We start from the raw sequence: 22,855 nt of genomic DNA, 5'->3' as shown, positions 1-22,855 counted from the left end.
TATTAAAGGTGAGAAATAATTCAGCCAAAGGTAAAACAGGAAATATGCAGACGTGTCAACACGAGACGTATAAAACGGATGTTTTGATTTGAATATGAAACGGAAGAAGAAGTGTAAATAAATGGATATATATAGATATATATATATATCTATATATATGCCTGACAGAAAAAGCTAAGAAGAAAATGAAAAATACTGTATTAAAGTAAATGTACTTTTACCTTGCACCACTGACTTTGCTGTACTTTTACTATCGTTTGTGTATAAAGTAATTACACTGTTATTTTATATACTTTTATTACATGGATTACGACTAAAATATGATTTACGTTTCTGTTCATAATATTTATTTACCGTTATTACAAAGTTCTGCTCTAAAAAAGAAACTTAAACAATTAAATTTAAAAAGTATAACAAAATTTAAAATAATAATCGTTTAAAAATAATACCGCTAATAAAAAGTTATCCTCTAAAAAGAAACTAAAACAATAAAAAATAAATAAATATTCGTTTAAAAATCAGAAAGGGGCGCGCTCTTAAACCAAACCGTGTGACGTCATCGAAGCGCGCCAAACAAAGCTCCATGTGCCAGAGTGAAGAAGAAGCCGCGGGGAGTTCAGCCTCCTTTAGTTTGTTATTGAGAAGAAATATATTTAAAAAACACACAAATCTGAGGAGGAACTCAACATTAAGAAGCTTTTTTTGTGGGATTTTAAGCTGAAACTTTGAAGCTACTTTTAAAAAAAGAGACGAGGAAGAAATAAAAGAAGAAGAAGAAGTAACGGTGTTTTTAAAAATTTAAAGTCCGCAGGAGCACAACATGTTTTTAAAGGTGAGTCTGGTTTATTTAACAACGTGTAACATTTCAATTAAATACGTCTGTTATCTGTAGTTTAGAAACACAGCAACACTTTCATACAAATATATATATATATATATATATATATATATATATATATATATATATATATATATATATATATATATATATATATATATATATATATATATATATACATAAAATACACAATAATGCAGCAGTGATATTAACCCAGAAACATCAGATGTAATAGTAAAATATTTTAATGATTAATTAATACTTCTACTTTGAGTACATTGAGCTGATAATACTTACATTATTGTACTTCAGTAAGGTGTTGAATGCATGATTTTTACTTGTTGTATTTTCACCTCCAGAGACTACTCTCTTGTAGTTCAGTATTTACGTCTTTTTACAGTCTAAATGTAATTAAATGATACAAATCTTCATTAATGAGTAACTTTAAATAGATATACAGTAGAATAGATAAATATTATACTACCAAATGACATTACATCCATCAGCTGGTTCATTCACAGCAGGATGGATGTGACTACAAACTATTTTATTTATTTATTTATTTTATTTTATTTATTTTATTTATTTTATTTATTTTATTTATTTTATTTATTTTATTTATTTTATTTATTTTATTTATTTTATTTATTTTATTTATTTTATTTATTTTTGCTTAGTTTTGCTTAGTTTTTGCTGCTTTGTCTGTCAAAGCACTGTGTAAACTATGTTTTTAAACGTGCTACATAAATAAAGTTATTATTATTATTTATGTGTTGACGTTGATCTTTGTGTCTTTTTAAGGCGTCTTCGTGATTTTGCCGTGTGACGAATAAAAGATGGAGCGTCAAGGAAGGAGAGAAGAGGAGGAGGAAACAGGAAGCACTCTATCAACGAGGAGAGAGCAGGAAGAGGAGGAAGAAGTGATGAAGGAAGGCGCCAAAGACAAAGTGATCAGTGGACACACTCCGATCTCTGCCTCCTCCTCCTTCCCATGCTTTCCTTTCCTCTCCTCCTCACTGTGCCGAGGAGGAGGAGGCGAGGAAGACGAGGTCAGGGTTGCCATCGTGACCATCGAGGACGAGTCGTGTCCGTCGGAGCCTTTCGGCATCGACTCCCACCTGGAAACCACCAATCAGATCGAACGAAGTTACGGCGAAGGAGAAGAAAAGGAGGAAGGAGAGAGGGAAGGAGATGAGGAAGAGAAAGAAGATGAGGAAGAGGAGGAGGAGGAAGAGGCAAACAGTGATGAAAAAGAGGAGGAAGAGGAGGAGAATGCCGAGGTAACGTCACCATCGCTTCACCTGCTGAGCCAGGTAAGAACAAACTGAGGTACTTGTACTTTGTTTGAGTATTTTTATTTCTATCAGAGGTACATATTGTACTTTGTACTACATCTCAGAGGTACATATTGTACTTTGTACTTTGTACTATGTACACATTAATGCAGCATAAACATCAGATATAACAGTAAAATGCTGGTTAGTTATTGATCAAACCTTTGGTTTTAAAGTGTTTGTCTCCACCTAGAGGATGAAGGCGGTACTGCATCCTCTGCACTGAGCACAGAGTTTAAACACATTTGTTTTCTTATGCATCTCTTGTTAAGACAGTGAATTATCTGTAATATTTCCCAAAATATCCCAAACTTCCCTCAAACTCTTGATTTCAGACCGGATTAAATAAGTGTCTACGTCCGTCTCCTACAGTAACCGCTGCCCTTCCTCCTTTAATGACATATATTCACACTCCTGTAATGTGGGTTTTGGGCAGTTTGCTCACATGTCCAGCTGTTAAATGAGATTTAAGGCCGATGAAGCTGTTCATTCATCCTGACAGACTGGAGGAGAGCTGAGCTGTCTGGAAGCAGCCAGCAGGCGGCGACGTTGCACAATCTCCTCACTGTGAATGAACACACACACACACACACACACACACACACACACACACCTGGCTCTGTGTGATGCATTGTGGGATCTGTGTGTTTGTGGCGTTCAGGTACCAGCCGACGACATCTGTGTGTGTGTGTGTGTGTGTGTGTGTGTGTGTGTGTGTGTGTGTGTGTGTGTGTGTGTGTGTGTGTGTGTGTGTGTGTGTGTGTGTGTGTGTGTGTGTGTGTGTGTGTCAGACAGATTGTATAAACTAGGGCACTAATCCTGTGAGACCTGCTGTGTAATCTAAGAGTATTTTCTAGATTGCGACACATAAAGGAGATTATAAACACATCTTTATCTCGGTCTCTCCTCGTTCAGCGTCCTGAACGATGAACCTGAAAGTGTTCACGGTTCGTTTCCCGTCTTGAGGAGTTCGTGTTTAACGGGTTGATTTTCATGTCGCGGTTTGAATCCTTTGACACGATGCGGTCCAGAGAGAAAATACAAACCGTCTCATTCATGAGCTCAGACTCAATCTGTGAACACAGGAACCAAAGAGAGACGTCTGTGATTGAGATCTGAGGCTCAAACGTTCTTGGTTCCCAGAGGATGAACCCTAATGTCTTCATTTCATCTATTGCCATTCTCTGATCTAAATGTTAATTTACAATACAAAACATTTGAAGACGTCACGTTGGACTTTCTCCTGTTTTATCAGCTTTTATCAATATTTTCTGACAAAATAACCTAATTGATGATGATGAATATTGGTTATTTGCAGCCTTAACGTCCAGATCCACTCCTTCTGTTCTTACCTTTCACAATAAAAGCCCCGGACGTACACACGACAAAGAGTCTCGGCCGTCACAGAGGTCACATCTCTGTCACAATGACGAGTTCAAACATTAAATATTGAGTCGTCGCTCTCGTGGTGTGTGAAGGCCGTCCGTCGTGATAGTTCACAGTAAGCTCACGTCCGCAGATTCATCGTGTGCACGAGGTCACATTCCAGCTCCGGGCAGCTTTCCAGACAGTCAGGTCCTCCACGCCGATACCGCCGAGTCAGCGCACCACACATATACACACACACACACACACGCATTCCTGGAGCTGCTGCAGCATTCCTGGAGTCTTGTGCTCGTCAGCAGGACGGGGGGTTTGAACCTGCGACCTTCCGGTTACAGTCAAGTCTCTTTTTTTTTTTTTGCGGCCTGAAAATTAATTTTGTACTCGTCTACGTCGTCTCATAGTTCAGAGGAAAGCGTCTGTAAACATAAACGTGTATATAAAATGATTTAATGATTATTTAAACAATATGTTCACGTGTGTATTATCAACATAAAATCAATATTTTATTTTTTTAAATGTAAGTAATATAAGTAACTTATAAACTAATATAATTCTGGATTAATTGATGCTGTTTTCAATCTTTATTCTACAATTTTAATGTCAGTTTTTGGGCGATGATGTAATTGTCTCTGACTGGCTGTGGCCACTTCCTGTAGTTGACGTTTGTTTTGTGAAGCTGCTCGCTGTCTGTTATGAAGCTACGCCGTGGGAGGAAGCAGCAGGTTTCAGGTGGCGTGCGTCTTCAGGACAGACGACTCTGCTTCATGTTGAGTTATTCTTGTTGAGAGCAGACGGCGAGGGAGCGCTTTGATCCTCGTGTTAGGAAATACACCAAATAAATCACTCGCGCCATAACTCCTTAATGTCCTCCTGGAGGTTTCCTGTCGTCTTCTACTCATAATACGGGAAAGAAATGTTTAAAGAAATCATGTTTGAGTAGAATTTCTAAAAATCCTCATTATGTCCTTTAAACATCGGACAATTACAAGAAAATCTCAATATTTTCTGATAAAGATTTGCTGTGTGTGTGTGTGTGTGTGTGTGTGTGTGTGTGTGTGTGTGTGTGTGTGTGTGTGTGTGTGTGTGTGTGTGTGTGTGTGTGTGTGTGTGTGTGTGTGTGTGTGTGTGTGTGTGTGTGTGTGTGTGTGTGTGTGTGTGTGTGTGTGTGTGTGCGTGTGCACCTGTTCCTCATTGTGTTTTACAGTTTGTAAGGCGACACTAAAGAATGCCAGTAAAACCTTTCGGTTGTTTTCTCGCGCTCCCCTCCCTGTTTTGTCTTCCTCCTCCTGAGTTCTCGTCCTCATCCTCACATCCCGCTTTTTTTTTTTCCACACGTGACATATACATATATACATGCATATATATATATATATATACATACATACATGTAATATACATGTATGTATGTATACGGGACATTGGCGGCTTCATCGAGCCGTTAACGTGATGTCTTGTTGTCGTTAAGACGATTATATGTGATATAATGATACAAATAAAGCGTTTACTTTAACCAGATTCTGTTGAAAACAATAAATCGTGAGCTCTTCAACGCAACGATGAAGTCATGATTGATGCTTCATGTATTCGTGAGGAAGGTTACATCCTCCTCATCGCTGCTCACACAACGGACACCTTGAGTTCTTTGAGAAATGCTTTGTTTTCCCTCGTTGTCTCCACGTTGGACGAAGAATCAGAAAAGTCTGGATGAATGGAAGTAAATGGGTTTCATCCATCACTTAATCACAAGTTTTTGCTTTTGTTAAACGCACATTTACTCGACTTCATCCAGACTTTCACTGTTTTTTGATTCTCCGTTCACCGGAGAGACGATGAGAGAAGTTTTCAAGGTGAGTAACTGATATTCAGACGATGATTTTGTCGGTGAAACATTCCTTAAAGTCACAATGCTTCATGTACGTCGTCATTTATTCTTGTTGCATTTTTCTTTTATTGAACTTTTCCTCCTCAGTCAAGAGGAAGAACTCCTTTGTGATATGTTAACGACTGGTTTTTACGCACAAAATGCATTCAAACAACTCACTTAGTGGTACGTGCGCTATTTGGTCTTTTACATAAAATTGGCAAAACATGTAAAAGAGTCTCTTGTTATTGTTGAACCTGATTTCTTTCTCCTCTTCCTCCTCTAACTGTTGAACCTCTGATTTCTCCCCTGAGGACGCCTGCAGCTTCGACGCACCGCGACTCATTAAAATATACATGAGCACTAAGTCTCTTACATCCCTGCAACACTCCCTGCATTCATTATTGATGGACACACACACACACACACACACACACACACACACGCTGTGTTTGCTTCATAAAGGCACCTGTTGTTTGCTGCATTGCACCTCTGTAATGTTTCCCACTGGAAACACGGCAGCTTGTGTTTGGATCCTGTTTCAGTGTTGAAAGTCTTCACAGGTTCAGATACTGAGATGTATTTGTGTAGTATTACACAATCTTTTATGTGTTTTTAAATAGTCTGAATATGCAGAATAGCTGCAGCATCGTTATGGTTTTTATTTATGAGACGATAAAATGTGATTTCTGCAGTGTTGAAGACGTTTTCTGGTCTTGTAGTGAAGTAAAAGTAGAAATACTACAGTTATAAGAAGACTAGTATTGAGCATGAAGATAGTGCAAGAAGTACATTCATCTTTGTAGTAAAGCTGCAAATACAACATACAGTAGTGAAAGAAGTACTCCAAGTAGAAAAAAAGTACTAAAGTACAAGTATTATCAGCACTACAACAGCAGTACTCATTATGCAAAATGTCCTCTTTTCAAAGTGTTATTATAGAATATATTATAATTTTATTACTAAGTAGTTAAATTTAAATGTTTTAGTTCGTCAATGTGGAGCCAATTTACTATATTTCTATATTATATTTATTACAGAGCCGGTTGAAAAACTGAAGTTTCTTTTGAATGAGTTGACACTTCGCTAAGCCCCGCCCCTAGAACGGCCATTGTCCAATCCCACGTTAGAAACCGTAAATAGGCGCGAGAAGATAACGTCAAAGTTTAGAGGAAACGTTGTGTTGTTTCGACTTTCACGAAGCTAAAAAACAACAAAAGAGACGTCGGATATGGATTTAAACCGTGAATCCATCAAAGATCAAGAAAAAAAACACTTTGTTTGCTCCGAGGTAAGAAGCTAATTACGTTAGCTAGCTTAACGCGTTATCAAACAAAGAGTTTAGCATATTAGTTAGCATTAATTTATGATATCTAGCGTATGGATCAAGGCCACTGCGGGATCATTTAGATTTATAGTAGGTAATAAAAGCTAACGTTAAACATTATTGCACTTAAAAAACATTATATTGATATTGTTTGTCCTTCAGGTGAGCGTTTCCCTCCATTTTAACGGCCTATTTATTCACAATACTCCGTTATAATCAAAGTTATATCCTGAATGTATATATACTGTAGTCCTTTCTGTCTACTCAGTCTCTCGGTTATATCGTTTCAGAGACTAACGAACACTTCAGGGGTGAGTTTCTACTGAACTCTACTCAGAATATTCAGAGAGATGAAACATCAATCAATCCTTCACACATTCCTCTGATCCTCTCGCTCTGCATTGATTCTTCACACACTTGTAGGCTAATCCAGCTAGCTCATGCTACACACACACACACACACACACACACACACACACCGGCTACAAACAGAGACCTGAGCCTTTGAAGTGGTTTCCTCTGTTTCCAGTCTGACAGTCGTTAGCTCCAAGTATAAAACACACACACACACACACAGAGTGGAGTGTGGGAACGAGTCAGCTGTTTTAATGCAGAACACACACTCCAGTCTCAGGTTTTACAAGGACCGTCGGAGGGGGGGGGGGGGGACTCAGTGGGGCTGCATACCACAGAAGAAGAAGAAAAAGAGAGAGTTTAAAGAGACAAAAGGAAAACAAAAACACTTCTTTTCTTGTTAGTATTTTTATAAATACTACTATATCTTAAATACAACTCAAGCTAAACACATTAACTCAAGTACTTTATTTTAGATTTGAGGTATAATTTTTGTACTTTGCTTCGTCTCAGAGACAAATATTGTACTTTTACCTTCAGTACATTCGTCAAACAGCTTTAGTTACTTTGTATTTTCTGATTATTAATACAAACTATGATGTTTTATTATAGATTAAAGTACCCAGCAGTAACATTAAAGTGATGAACACATTAATAGATTAATAAATATAATATGTAGTATTTTGAAATGAGCCATTCTGCTTCATGAGTACTTTTACTTTTGGCACTTTAATTACAAGATGTCAATACTTTAAAGCTACAAGACATTTTTTACTGTGTTGATTTTGGCGGCCCCTGTGGACTAAAGTGGTACTGCATCTGAGCACCAGGGTCCCTTTAAAAACCCTCATTTTACTGCAGCGGGGATTTACTGAGAGAGGCGTCATATTAACTAGTTGAAAGTTAAAGTAACAGTTTGAATTCTGGAGTATTTGTACACTGTGGTGTGGTACTTTTACCTGAGTAAAAGATCAGAGTACTTCAGTTAAACAGTACAGAGCAGCAGCCGCACTCTATTTCCTCCGTGATTTAATTTAATCTCTTGCAAATGTTCATTGTTTGATCTAAAAATAGAAAATAAAAGCATCTGTTTTATTTTTATTCTGCACATTTTTACTGAATCGTGAGGAAAAACCAAAGAAGTGAACGATGTAAATTGGAAGCAGAAAGAGGGAAAATTCAGATTTATGACAATATGGAGGAGAGAGGAATTAGTAACAGACGGAAAGGAAAGGAGGGAAGGAGGGAGGGAGGAAGAAAAAGAAGAGTGGAAAGGTTTGAAGCAAAGGAAATAAGTGGTGATTAAAGGACTGATGCAACTGATATGAGATTTACAGATTAACAGGTCTAGAGGTCTTCTGGGCCCTGAGGGGCCGGCTGATTGATGGGGGGGGGGGGGGGCCTGAGGGGCCGGGTGATTGACAGCTGGTTTTGGGAACCTTTTACCTGCAGTGAATACTTCTCATTTCCAGCACAAACGAGAAAAACGTGTAAAAACGTCCTGGTCAGTCATCCAGTTTGAATTGAAATCAAACTATTACATTTTGGTTCAGACGTTCATGTTCCCCTGAGGATGCATCGTTACAACAGTAATAACAATAATCAAGTATCGTGTCCGATACTTCGTGACCTGCAGACCTAGCCTCAGCCGCTCTTTGTGTTAGCATGCTAACTAAGCGGATGTTAGCATGCTAACACGGTAAATTTACAGTTTACGGTGTCTCTACGTCACTCCTCCTCAGTCCAAATATGGTCACTTCCTGTTCACTGGTTGCAAAAAATCTAAGATGGCGACGGCCAAAACGGAGAACTCGAGGCTTCAAAATATCGTCCACTTCTCTCTTTCTGTCTCTCTCGCTCTCTGTCTCTCTCTCTCTGCCTTTATCTTTCTATGTCTCTATCTCTTTCTGTCTCTCTCTTTTTTTGTCTCTGTCTCTCTCTCCCTCCCTCCCTCCCTCCCTCCCTCCCATAGAGAGGCATGTCCCTACGTGTTCTCGTGGAGGTCGCTCTACTCTCTGAACACAGAGAGAGAGAGAGAGAGTTAGAGACAGAGAGAGAGAGAGGGAGAGAGGGAGTCAGTCCTCTTCAGCGGATCCTGAAGCAGCAGCACGAGCTCCACACGGACTGGTTCCGTTCCTAAACTGATCGGTTTCTACTAATCGATGGACCGGATGGATCGTTGACTGTCGGACATTCTGCTCTTGGATTAAATCTCTCTTCATTTACATATTTTAGTAGTTATACACATATATTTTTATATTGCTCGGTCTCGAGGGCAGCCATGGGTTTCTACGGCAGCTTGAAGCTCATCTTCTACAAAGTGAGTATCGATCAGTGACGTCAGCAGCTGCGGTTTCATCTCTGTCCTTTTATTTTTATTTTTTTTTCATTCCGTTGAAAGGCTGCGTCGCGCGGTGTATCAGGGCTCGTCAGGCTCGCGCAGCACCGAGATGACGAGGCGTTTCTCCCTGACAGCGGAATGCCTCGGCGGCGCGTGCGCGCGTTGGTGTGCGCGTGTGGACCACTGCGGAACCGAGAGAGAGAGAGAGAGACCACTCATTCCATGTCTTTGATTATTGATCAGCTGTCAGTGTGTCTGTACACTGAACCAGTGAGCAAGGCAGCGTGGAGGGTTTGAATCCCTGTTAAAATGTGCTTAATTACAGATGAATGAATGAGCTAATATCTATAAATTAAATCAAGTAGAACCTGAGTATCTAATGCTTATTAAAAAGTTAAATCCTCTTAAAAACTGTGTATTTTGGGGTAAATATGGTGTAAAAACTATGAAAATGATTTAAAATCAGACAGAACTTTAGTGTCCAATACTTGTTCATCCTCACAGCTACAAACCACAAGATTCAAACCTTGTAAATGTAAATGTTTTGCTTCCTCACACAGTGAAAACACAAGTAAACGTGGATACTACACTGTGAGGCTGCTGTAAACTCGTATTTTGGGGTAAAACATTGTGTAAAAATCTATTTAAATCCACTAGAAATTCAGTATTCAATGCTAATTTATCTTTACAGATTCAAACCGCAAGATTCAAACCTTAGAAATCGTAATGTTTTGCTTTCTTACACCATGAAAACGCAAGTAAAAGGGGAATATTACACATTATAAAATAGCAAAAATACTATAAAAATGATTTAAAATCAGACAGAACTTTCGTGTCTAATGCTTGTTCACCTTCACAGTTACAAACCACAAGACTCAAACCTTATAAATAACATGTTTCACTTCCCTTCACTGTGTAAATACAGATTATAGAAGCATATTATCACTCATAGGTCACAGTTCAGCCTCTTCTCGTCATCATATCTCATTATATTAATGCTTCTAAATGTCTCAGTATAAAGTCTCTACAGTAACACTACTGTGAGGACAACATACACACACATATAGAAGTGTTAAAGTGTATTATTGTGGAGATTTTCACTTAAAAACACAGACGTCACTACGACCGCATGTCGTGGACGATGGTGGGAGGTCGCAGGTTCGATTCCGTCCTCGGTGGAGATATTACAGACTGAAACGTTCAGTCTTCTTTGTATTTTATTTTGAAAAGCCAGCACAGATTATGCAGCCAGTTGTGATGCAGAGAGGAAGGAGGACGCGTGTGTGTGTGTGTGTGTGTGTGTGTGTGTGTGTGTGTGTGTGTGTGTGTGTGTGTGTGTGTGTGTGTGTGTGTGTGTGTGTGTGTGTGTGTGTGTGTGTGTGTGTGTGTGTGTGTGTGTGTGTGTGTGTGTGTGTGTGTGTGTGTGTGTGTGTGTGTGTGTGTGTGAGAGAGAGAGAGTGAGTGAGAGTGTGTGTGAGAGAGAGAGTGTGAGTGAGAGTGTGTAGCTGCCCGTTAGCGCGTGCTGCTCTATTTTAAACCGGTGCTGCACCGGCGACATTCCTGTGATTTTCTGCATTCCTGCGTTCATTCACTGAGAGAGGAGCTGATTCAGACCTCTGGATGGTTGCATTCGTGTCCCTCTACCAGCGTAGGTGTTTTCAGCGTCAAGTATCTCTTCATTAACGCTGACTTCACACAAACATTCGTGGCTCCGGAGCTTCTCTGGTGTTTCCTCAACACGTGTCAACGTGTCACTTCAACGTGTGTCAGATGGTTTATTGCCAATCAGCGTCTCACATGCGAGGGATTTTCCTTTTCTTGTTCATAACGGTCATCTTCATAGCTTCACACCGCAAGATTAAGACATTCTAAATGTGTCTTTACATTGTGAGAGCACAAGTTAGAGAGGGATATTACACAGTACAGCTGCTGAAAACGGCTTTTTGGGGTGAAATATGGTGAATAAACAACATAAATCTGTGATTTTATTTAAACAATAGACACAACTTAAGTATCCAGTGCTGGTTTGTCTGCATAGCTTCAAACTACAAGAATAAAACCTTAGAAATTGACTACGACACAGTAAATCCAGATACAAGTTAAATACATTGTATTACATTCAGATATATTTCTACCACACTGTCTCACCGTTTCTTTGTCTTTCCACCGTTAGATGAAGAGGAAGTTGGATCACGGTCCAGACGGCCGTCCGTTCCCTTCAGGGAAGAAGCGCTGCAAAGGAAAAGCATACCTCAGGTAACGCCATGTTTAGATATGATACAAACAACAACAACTTTAAACCTCTAAACCTACTTTGAGATGCTAACTGCTGCAGATGCTAACGTCCCTCTCTCTGTCTCTCCCTCTCTCCCCCCCTCTCTCCCTCCGGCTCACAGTCCTGCCAGTCTGGTTCAGTCCACCACACCGACCACGTTCGGTGACCTCCGGTTGGCCAATGGGCACTCTGCTCAGCGGCGGCGCGTCACCTCCGGCCCGCCTCCCTCCGGCCTGCAGGACTGGCTTCACACCTTCCAGGTCAGTTCTTTAACAGCTGACATTAAGCTGGAAATAAGACGCTGCTTTTGTCTACTTCTGTCTGATTGTTTGAAAGAATTTCTATGAATTTATAATGGTAAATCTGTCGTTATCGTCGTAGAATATATTAATCGCGTAACAGTAACCTAAAGGGAGCGCGGGCTTTGATGAAATGTAAATCACGGTTCATTGTTTGAACTAATCATCCCACGTTATACAGCTTGTGTCATAACAGATACGTGTTAAACCTGATGGGATTGGAACAAACTACACTCGGATAGAATTAAACACACTCAGTAAAAGTGTGTTTGTGAATATCTTCCGCTCGCTGCACGTAAACACGGCGCGTTAGAGGAGTGCTGCCTCCCAGCTGTTCTTATATAACACTAATAATAAAAACATACGAGGACAAACAGACTGTACGAACTCTTTTGTAGCTCGGGGGATGAAGTTATAATGATGCTCTTCCTCCTCGTCCTCCTCGTCCTGCAGGCCTGGAGCGGTCCTGAGAGGCTGCTGGCTCTGGACGAGCTCATCGACAGGTGTGAGACCAGCCAGGTGAAGCACATGATGCAGGTGATCGAGCCTCAGTTCCAGAGGGACTTCATCTCCCTGCTGCCCAAAGAGGTACAACACGTATACCATGTCGTATAACGTTATTTATACTGCACCTTTAAAGTGCTTTGACGGACAAAGTTATCATGTTCTCATCTGAACTAGTCGTTAATATAACATGTGTGGTATCTTGTTATCAGCTGGCTCTGTACGTGCTGACCTTCCTGGCTCCCAGAGACCTGCTGCAGGCCGCTCAGACCTGCAGGTACTGGAGGATCCTGGCTGAGGACAACCTGCTGTGGAGGGAGAAGTGCCGCGAGGAAGGTAAACAAAACACACTGAACGCAGTACTAACACAGAGAGGAATGAACGTGTGAAGTTTGGTGAATGTAAGAGCTGCTGAAGTGGAGATTTATCATCAGAGTCTGAGAACAAACTCATTTACAGGAAACGTCCTTTTAAAGAGACGTTTAGTTACATTACAGACATTTAGAGACTCTACAGGTGAACACATGAACTCAGAGATATCACCATGAAACTTTGACCTTTATATGAACACACAGACATTTCAGACGATTTATGTTTGTATGTGTTTGCAGAAAGGTCTTAGTAATGTGGCTCATTTGTTGAAGCTGTTGTGACCTGGCAGACAGAGAACAGGGACTCAGTTGGTGTGTTGTTTTTCCACCTGAGGGGAAATGCAAACAGAAGGAGCTGACTGGATGTACAGTTCTTTCTGACCTGAGTGTAACATGCAAATACAGCTACACACAGCCAGTCAGTCACTCCTTCATTCAGCGCAATGCAGTGGCTCTCTGTGTGTGTGTGTGTGTGTGTGTGTCTCTCCCCTGGCGTTCTGCCAGTCAGCCGAGATTCACTGCCAGCACTCGGCAGCCATACCAATGAGCCTACCTAGCGTTAGCACCACGCCACAGCCATACTAATGAAGCCGGCTTCTTAAAATAATCCTGATTTGTATTTACGCTGTTGCTCCGCTGTCACACCGGTGGGACCGCCGCTGGCATGAGCCGGCACTCGGTGAGAATATGAATGCAACTAAACCTGCATTAGCAGAGTGCCAGTTACATACTAATGAAAGCTAGCTCGCACTAAGTAGTAGTCTGTAACAAAGCAGTTATCTTTATTTAGTTATCTTTAGTCAGAAGATTATATTTTATCTTACAGACCTTTTTGAGGACATAAACATTCTGAATGGGTTCCTTTGTGTTTCCTGTTACAATGTTTGTTAATGCAGTAGCCATAGAAATAAAAAAGGAAATCAAATCAACGGTACAGCATGGTGGGATTAACAAGCTAACTAGCTAACCAGCCAGACGCAAAATAAGTACAATTTTAACAACTTAATGCTTCATCCACACACTCTTTCACGGCGTAGGAAAGCACATTGTTATCACCAAATAAGTGAGAACTTTGTTAGGCACATTTTCTGTCATCAGTGTAGCATTAAAGCATGGTGGCATTAGCAAGCTAACTAGCCTGACGCTAAATAAGTAAGATTTTACAATTTAATGCTTCATCCACACAGACTTGTCATGGCGTACGAAAGCACATTGCTATCGCCAGATAATAGACAACCTTTTTTAAGCTAATTTTCGGTAACCAGTGTAGCATTAAAGCATGGTGGCATTAGCAAGCTAGCCAAAAGGCTGATTAATGGAGAACAGCGGGCTGGTGGTCAGTGGCAGAGCTGGGTCTAACGGTCCCTACTTCTCACTCCCCGCCGCTCTGGAGAAGGATACGCTAGCCAGCTAAGTAGCCGACAGCTAGCGTCTGCTCTCTTCCGATGATGCATCAGGGAACTTGATTAGCTTATCTTTATTAGCCTCGTTGTTTTGGATAGAAGGGTCGATTGCGTAGCCCCAGGTTTTGAAATATTTTAATACACGCTGAGAAAAAAACAGAACAAAGTCACTTTTGAGAAGATGTAAACAGTGAATTTTTGCCATTTTTACTTACTGTCTGTCCTCCTCTCCCCAGGTGTGTCAGAGTATGCGTCGTGTCGTCGCAGGAAGTGTTCACGGCCGGGTGTGGCGGCCAGTCCGTGGAAATCGGCCTACATTCGACAGCACCGCATAGAGAACAACTGGAGGAAGGGGGACACGGGAGAACCCATGGTACGCCGTCGCACCGGTTCAGCTGAACACGCCGAGCGTTTGATATGTAAACACCAACCAAGTGTCATTAAACCTGTTTTTTTTTTCTCTCTCTGCAGGTGTTGAAAGGTCACGACGATCACGTGATCACCTGTCTGCAGTTCAGCGGCGACCTCATCGTCAGCGGCTCCGACGACAACACGCTCAAAGTCTGGTCCGCCGTCACCGGAAAGGTAGGACGCAGTGTGTCGGCAGAGACGAGATGTATTGACTATGGAAACCAGGATTTTATAGCAAACAGTGTAGTATTATTTTACTGGTCAGTGTACTTTAGAAATCAGTTTCATAAACGTGGTGATTTGGTGCGTAACAATAAACGAGAGGCAAATGGTAAAAAAACACATTTACAATGGAAAACATGTTTTTAAATTGGAGGAGCTGTACGGTTTGTCTAAGAATGTGCAAAAGTAAACATTATTTATTTAAAATAGTTTATTTGTGTTATTTTGCGCGCCTTAATAAATCTGTTTTACGACAGCGCTATGAAGCCAAAATACACCGATCTTTGCTTTGATTTAACTGCAGTAAACGGATCAAAAGTGATGCTGAAATAACTTCGTGATGACGTTGATTTGTAAAAAGTCTGAATTCATGTTTTGTTAGTTTTCTCTCCGCAAGACGACAAGCAAATAACTTTTAAAATGCTTGTTTTCTGAATGGAGTTTGCATCGATCAGCGCTAGGCTAAGCTAACACTGTAGCTGCTCCATCGACACTCAAAATAACGTCATATTGGCGTAAATACGACAGCAAATTCTATTGTTTATACACACAAAAAAGTTTATCGATGTAAGGTTTTCACAAATATAAATAATTATATCCTCCATTTCTTCTTGACAAACGTGAAGACGTCATAAGAATCTCAGCGTTGATCGGCTTCTGCGACACATCAGTGAAAAATTTGCGTGTTTGAATTGACTTTGTACGTAATCGTGTTTTTACTACAACCACCGTCAGTACTTGTGTTTTGTATCATTTCCAGGTTGTGAAACAATGATTCCTGTCATGAAAAGTCCAACCTGTCAAACACGCATTTGTACATTCTCGGTTGATGAATCAGAGTCACACAAACGTTAATTAATCCAGTTAAACGCGGTTCACATGTTGGAACGAGACCAAAGAGTCGGAGCCTGAAAGTGAAGCAGCTGAATGGAATTCATTCTTCATCGATCTTAATCTTTGCACCTTTTCTTACTGCAACATGTCAACATGTCTAAAGGGGGAAACGACTCGATCACATTCACTCCAAATATCACCTGACTTTCTGTTAAATCGTGTTAAATTGAATGTGCTTTTATTTTGATAATCCAGTAATGGAAAACATTCTTTTTTTCTTAAAGACAAAAAAAAATTGTTTAATCCCAAATATGAGCTGCGCTGAGTGTTGCATTTAGAAGTCACCGTGCGTGATGAATTAGAGTAGATTAGAGGCTTTTTAATGTAGGTCAACAGAATATTAGAATATAAACTATAAAGCTTATGTGGCCGGATAGAACTGACAGCAGTAGATTAGTTTTAGGCGGACCAGTTGTGTTAGTCAGGGTGTGTCGGAGAGACGTTTAAAAACACTCTCTATACACTGACAGCCTGGGGCTCTGTTTGGATCTTTATGTGTGTTAAAGGTGGAGAAGCTCTCTCTCTCTCGCTCTCTCTCTCTCGCTCTCTCTCTCTCTCGTTTTAAGCGTATATGTGTTTACTGTCCTCCGTACGTTTGAAGTAGGTTATATAAAGTACTTCTCAATAGTACCGTAGATGGAGAAACAGACCGGAGTACCAGCACGGGAGCAAAGAAAATGTACTGATGTGGACGTATTCTAGACACCTGAAAAACAAAAAATCAGTTCAAGTGTTTTAATATAGTATATTTTCCTGACTGGAAGCATCACAAACGTGTGCACCAGGACAGGAGGGCTCTACAGCAGCTGATTGAAACCTATCTAACGAATATTAGCGATATTGGTGACAAGAGGTGCCCGCGAAGACCTCGAATGATATTAAAAGACAAAACCCACCCGAGCCACAACCTGTCAACCTCTGCTGCCGTCTGGAAACAGCTGATGTACCACCAGACAAATGAATCCCTCTAAAGTCACCAGACTCCATTGACAAAAACAGTGATTTTTAACTTGCAGAACACAGGACCTGCTGGTCTACTGCCGACTCAATCGGGTAGTTTGTTTGTGTTGTTGTGTGAGTTCAAATGAATGGAGTCTGGTGTGCGTTTATTTTGCAGGACTGTTACTGTGGAGGAGTGTTTTCACAGTGTGGTATTAGTACTTTTACTGCAGTAAAAGGATCTCAATACTTCTGTCTGTCCGGTTTCGGTTGAATATTCTCTAACCGGACACACCTGCTCTCTCCTCAGTCTAGACCTGCCCTTTATTGTGTGTGTGTGTGTGTGTGTGTGTGGTGGGGTGTGTGTGTGGGGGTGTGTGCGCACCCTGCAGAAAGAAAAACACACACACACACACACATCTGTAGCCTGGAGGGATGGCGGGACGTGTTTCCACTCGTCCGCTCTTGAATGTATCACCTGGTTTATCAGGACGTGATGATCACAGTAGTAACGGTAGTAACAGGGAGTTTCAGGGAGTACTGCAGTACCCCCCCCCCCCCCATCTCCCCCTCCCCCCCCTTCTGTCTGCGCAACAGTTGCCAAGGCAAAATAAAAAGGTTTCCTCTGTTGCGCAGCAACCAGCATTACAACACCTTCAAGGTGAAACTGAATTCTCTCTCTTCAAGAGTGTATTGAATATTCACACACACACATTTATACACACACATTCAGAGGACATACACGCCAAGAACACACTTCATGTGATTGATGATGTAATGGGTATTTACACAGAAATTGTTGTGATACATGAGTGAATTTATTACTTTTAAAACATGGTTTTCTGGTTTTTCTCATATTTTTTTTAAATTAAATTTATTAATTTTATAATTAATTCAGTTTTTTTAAATCAAATTTAATTAAAAAACGACAAAAAAAAGAAGAAATCTCATTATCATTCACTGGTTTTGAAATATTATTATTAATTAAGATTTATTTAATTCATTAATTGTATTTATACGTAAACATTAGTAGCGATTGAGTGTGTGATAAAGTCCACAAAGCTTGAGGGGTTCAAATCCTACATTTCCCATAATGCACCTGTCTTTCTTTAGACCCTCTCTTCTCTGGAAACACCAACGTCTTTCTAACTCCGGGTCAGTTTTTAACACAGATTTTGTTTAACCAAAAAAAAGAAAAGACAACCCTCGATGACATCACTGTGACATCACTGTGACATCACCACCGCCACACGGATGACATCACAGTGACCCTGGTTAATGTCTCCGCCTCTCTCAGTGCCTGCGGACGCTGACGGGTCACACCGGCGGCGTGTGGTGCAGTCAGATGGCCGACGCCACGGTGATCAGCGGCTCCACCGACCGGACGCTGCGCGTGTGGGACGCCGAGAGAGGAGAGTGTGTCCACACACTGTACGGACACACCTCCACCGTACGCTGCATGGGTCTACACGGGAACAGGTAACACACACACACACACACACACACACACACACACACCCTTCACTCTCACACCAATAAGACGACCTCTAGCTCCCTCCTGATTGTCTGACGCAGCAGTAATGACCCCCCCCCCCCCCCCCCCCCCCTCTCTGTCTCAGGGTGGTATCGGGCTCTCGGGACACGACACTGCGCGTGTGGGACGTGTCGACGGGCCGCTGTGAGCACGTGCTGACGGGACACGTGGCCGCGGTGCGCTGCGTCCAGTACGACGGCCGCCGCGTGGTGTCGGGAGGCTATGACTACATGGTGAAGGTGTGGGACCCCGAGACGGAGGCGTGTCTGCACACGCTGCAGGGACACACCAACCGGGTGTACTCACTGCAGGTACACACACACACACACACACACACGCTGCAGGGACACACCAACCGAGTGTACTCACTGCAGGTACACACACACACGACATCATCACCTCGAGTGATGTCACGTGAGTCGGTTAAAGACGGCGAGTTTACAAAATAAAATCTAAATGTGGAGTTTAAAAAGAAGTGATCGCTGCTAGCTGCTACTAGCATAACACAAGCTGTCAATGGTTCTGATGCATTGTGGGTAATGTAGGCGCCAGGTAATAGTGTATTTAAGTAAAAGCCTTAAATTATTCTACTGAATTAAAAGGAGTTTCTAAAATATTTAAAAGTATAAATGTGACGTAAAATCTAACTTCTGTGGATCCTTAAACTCTCAGATTACATTGAAACCAGATGAGAAGAGATCGAGTACAAGTACTGAGGTAGAAGAAGTTCAGCGTCTGTATGTACATGCTGACATATCGGTTACCTAAATATGAAGTGCAGATGTCAGTACAAGAATAGACGGTAGTATAAATACGAGTACACGACACGGATACTGTGATGAGGCTTTTTTATCTGCTGGACTCTTATTCACATCTTTATACTTTATAATCTGATCTTTCCTTTTTTAATATTTAATATACATATCAACCCTAGAGATGCACATATAAAGAAATTTTTTTTAAAGTTAAAGTTAGGATGTTATTGTCATATACACATGTATGAAATGTGACTTCTGCATTCATTCATAAATGTATATTTCTTGTGTGTCTGCAGTTTGACGGCGTGTTCGTGGTGAGCGGCTCGTTGGACACTTCTATCAGAGTCTGGGACGCAGAGACGGGTAGAGACACATTTATTTACATTATTTAAACATGTACTTTACACTCACACAAAATAGTTATTAAAAGTAATGTGCAGCTTACAGCGTAGAAGAGGAATGATGATATACAGTTTAAATTACAACTACAGAAGTACAAAGTCTTTGACGTTAAGTTAAACTTCACGTAAATGAATCGTCACGTTGTTAGAATGAGTTCATGAGGAGTTAAACCACTCGTACCTGTCCTGTCCAGGTGGGTGTGTCCACACGCTGACGGGCCACCAATCGCTGACCAGCGGCATGGAGCTGCGTGACAACATCCTGGTGTCCGGGAACGCCGACTCGACGGTCCGAGTGTGGGACGTCCGGACGGGACAGTGTCTCCACACGCTGCAAGGTGAGGACAAGAAAACAAATGAACAATGAGAACAAGGAGAACAATGAGAACTCCATTTAGTTGTCGACTCGGCGTTAAAACACTCTTTAGTCCTCCGGGAGAAAGAGAGGAAACGTAACAGGAAACGACACAGAAAGACGAGAGAGAAGAAGAGCAGAAATAAGAATAAAACCTGAACTAACGTATATTTTAGGAGACGAGGGAACAAAGACGTGAAAAATTATTGAAGGTAGTTCATTAAAGAAAGTAAAAGTACTAATACTACAGTGTACAAGTACTCTGTTACAAGTAAACGTCCTGCATTTAAAACTCTACTTAGTAGAAATACAAGTATTAGCATTAAAATAAACTTATAGTACGTATGCAGAATAATATAATGTGTGTATATATGTGTGTATATATATATTCTGACTTGGTCTCGTGTCTCTTCAGGTCCCATGAAGCACCAGTCTGCGGTGACGTGTCTCCAGTTCTGCAGAGGTCTGGTTCTGTCCAGCTCCGACGACGGGACGGTCAAACTGTGGGACCTGAAGACCGGAGCCTGGCTGAGGGACGTGGTGGCCCTGCAGAGCCGGGGATCAGGTACTTATTTATTTTCTTTGTTTTAAATATTTTATTAATTGTATTTTTATTTTAAATTTTTATATTTTTTATATATATGTTTTTATTATTTATTTATTTTTTTTTTTATATATATATTTTTTTTGTATTTTTATTAATTTATTATTTTCATTATTTTTATTATTTTTATTATTTTTATTCTATCCGTATAAGTCATATTGTTAAGTCTTGTAAACAGGAACTCTTTTATTCATTTTTATTTGTAATATTTTATATACTTTGTCTTCCTTGTTTTCTAAACCAATCACGCGTCTCCCTGTCGTCCTCAGGCGGCGTCGTTTGGCGAATCAGAGCGTCCGACACGCGGCTGGTTTGTGCCGCCGGCAGCCGGAACGGAACGGAGGAAACAAAGCTGCTCGTTCTCGACTTCGACCTCGAGGACCAGAAGACGAAGACGGAGACAGAGTGAAGAAGAAGAAGAAGTTTATTCTGTTGAACCAAAGTTGAACAACAACAACAACACCAACACCACCACCTGGACGGACAAAGAAACGTCTCCGACGGTTTGAATGTAACGAGCGGAGAAACGCGGGTTTTGACTTTTCCTGAACTCAACGACGCCGTTTAAAAACAAAACAAAACCAAAATGTTGAGCGACGGAGACGAGCAACGCTGCTTTCCAACCCAGCAGTCGCTCCGTCTCTTTGTTTTGTTTCTTTCCACCACAGTTGCCGGTGTGAAGTTGCCCGTCTCCGTTGCTGTAACGTGTCAGGAGAACGCTGGCCGTTAGTTCTCCGGTGAAACCGTGAAACCAGAACGATGGAACCACAAGAGGAGCCGAGCGACCGCGAAACTAAACCTCGCTTCAGAGTTTTTAACGTTGAGATAAAAAGCATTAATTTAAAGACGTTTACAGGTTCACGGCACGTTGAAGCGCTCATGTTTTGGTGATTTATGGCGCCGTAGCGTCATAACTGAAGCTTCCCTGAACACTAAATCACAACATGTATTAATTAATCCTTATTCATTTGGATTAACAGTCATTTTCTTTAGACCCGTATTCATAGATTTCACTATTTATTCCTTCAAAGTTGAATTAAAATCAGAGAAAAGCAGATTTAATGAACCGACTTTACTCTTAAACCTGCTTTTTATATTATTCTTTACAAATTAAATCACTTTTTTCGGGGATTTCTGAGACGCTTTTACTGTAATTTAGCAAAAAAAAAATCAATATTCAGAAAGATTAAGGAAGCAAAGAAAGGACGTTTGATTATATACACAACCAAGCACCTTATATCACTTCTAATTCATTAATATTTCACTTTGAGAACAATCTGGAATATTTCACAATATAAAAAATATAAAATTTAAATGAGTTTAAAACACTTTAACATGAATTAATTACCACTAAATACTTCAATGTTTAAATCTAAATTACCACTGAGTTATAGCATTAATATTACACTTTGAAAACATCTGTATTCATGTTGTTTTTATATATATAATGATTTATATTTCACAATATCACAAATATCAAAATGTGTTATTTTGACCTTTCTGAGCTTCCGTAGAACCTTTGACTCTAAAAACCTAAATCTCTGAAACGGTCTCACCTCGTGTTTCTCCTCTTATGAAACATTTATTAAAGATTTAAAATCTACAACTCAACAGATATTAATCCGATATATATATATGTGTATATACAAGCTGCCGTTGCTAGGCAACAGCTCCAGCCAATAAGCGAGAGTCCTAGGCGATGTTTCGCCCGGCAACAGGCGGCGTTTGAGGCTCCGATGACGTCGTTGTAAAATACTGTAAATATGAAAGAAGATGTAAATATTCAGCTTTTTATAAGAATCAGAGAAAATATTGTTGAAAGATGAATGTGTACGAATAAAGATGAGTTTTATAATAAACAGTGAGTGACGTGTTTATTCTCAGATATATGAAGTACTATATGAAGTACTTTATTTAATACGTTGTTTTTGTTTTTTACTGAAACAACAAAGAATAACTTTTAATATTTAACTTTTATTAAAGTTTTGACTCGGTTGCAGCTTCTTTGGTCGTATTTTGTGGAAAGTACATTTACTCCAGTACTGTACTGAAGTACACATTTGATGTACTTGTATTTTACTTGAGTATTTCCATTGCATACAACTGTATACTTCTACTTCATTAATTCATTAGAGAAGCACGTCAGCCGTTCTGTGACTGAAAACATTTTAAATGTAATTATTCACACTTTATATTTATTCATTATTATTCTGAGAAAAACAATAAATAATAAATTATTTATTTTGTTGTCAAACTGCTAAAAGTGTTCAAGTAAAAGTGAATAATTGTAATAATTATGTATGTATTTTAATAGTTTACTGTCTTCTCTTCTACTCGTTGACGTAGTTTTGAGTGATAAATTATTTATTTTTATAATATTTTGTTTGTGATTAATCTGCATTATTTTACAGGTTTGTAATTTACTAAATATTTATTTTATGTTT

At 40.2% G+C, this 22,855-nt stretch overlaps 1 protein-coding gene across 2 annotated transcripts; it reads left to right on the top strand.

The window, feature by feature from the left end:
• The first annotated feature begins 160 nt into the window (after window positions 1-160).
• Window positions 161-22,270, top strand: LOC142950731 (F-box/WD repeat-containing protein 7-like). Of its 2 annotated transcripts, XM_076092317.1 has the most exons (14): window positions 161-832; window positions 1,640-2,151; window positions 11,615-11,697; window positions 11,838-11,976; window positions 12,469-12,603; window positions 12,732-12,855; window positions 14,530-14,666; window positions 14,765-14,878; window positions 18,057-18,238; window positions 18,379-18,604; window positions 19,348-19,414; window positions 19,647-19,790; window positions 20,223-20,372; window positions 20,681-22,270. In XM_076092317.1, the coding sequence occupies exons 2-14, from the start codon at window positions 1,675-1,677 to the stop codon at window positions 20,818-20,820; spliced, it is 2,118 nt and encodes a 705-aa protein (XP_075948432.1). In that variant the 5' UTR covers window positions 161-832; window positions 1,640-1,674; the 3' UTR covers window positions 20,821-22,270. The 2 variants fall into 2 exon arrangements, with proteins under 2 accessions (XP_075948432.1, XP_075948433.1); XM_076092318.1 differs by lacking the exons at window positions 161-832; window positions 1,640-2,151 and adding an exon at window positions 9,156-9,420.
• Window positions 22,271-22,855: the final 585 nt, after the last annotated feature.

This window comes from Anarhichas minor, unplaced genomic scaffold (assembly GCF_050575085.1).
Source record: "Anarhichas minor isolate MPS153535 unplaced genomic scaffold, ASM5057508v1 ptg000016l, whole genome shotgun sequence".
NCBI lineage: Eukaryota > Metazoa > Chordata > Actinopteri > Perciformes > Anarhichadidae > Anarhichas > Anarhichas minor.
This window is presented reverse-complemented; position numbering and strand designations above follow the sequence as displayed.

Coding starts and splice junctions, on each gene's coding strand:
- LOC142950731 (XM_076092317.1), top strand. CDS start 1,675: ATGGAGCGTCAAGGAAGGAGAGAAGAGGAGGAGGAAACAGGAAGCACT. Junction 11,977..12,468: donor ACTGGCTTCACACCTTCCAG/GTCAGTTCTTTA, acceptor CTCGTCCTGCAG/GCCTGGAGCGGTCCTGAGAG. Junction 20,373..20,680: donor CCTGCAGAGCCGGGGATCAG/GTACTTATTTAT, acceptor TGTCGTCCTCAG/GCGGCGTCGTTTGGCGAATC.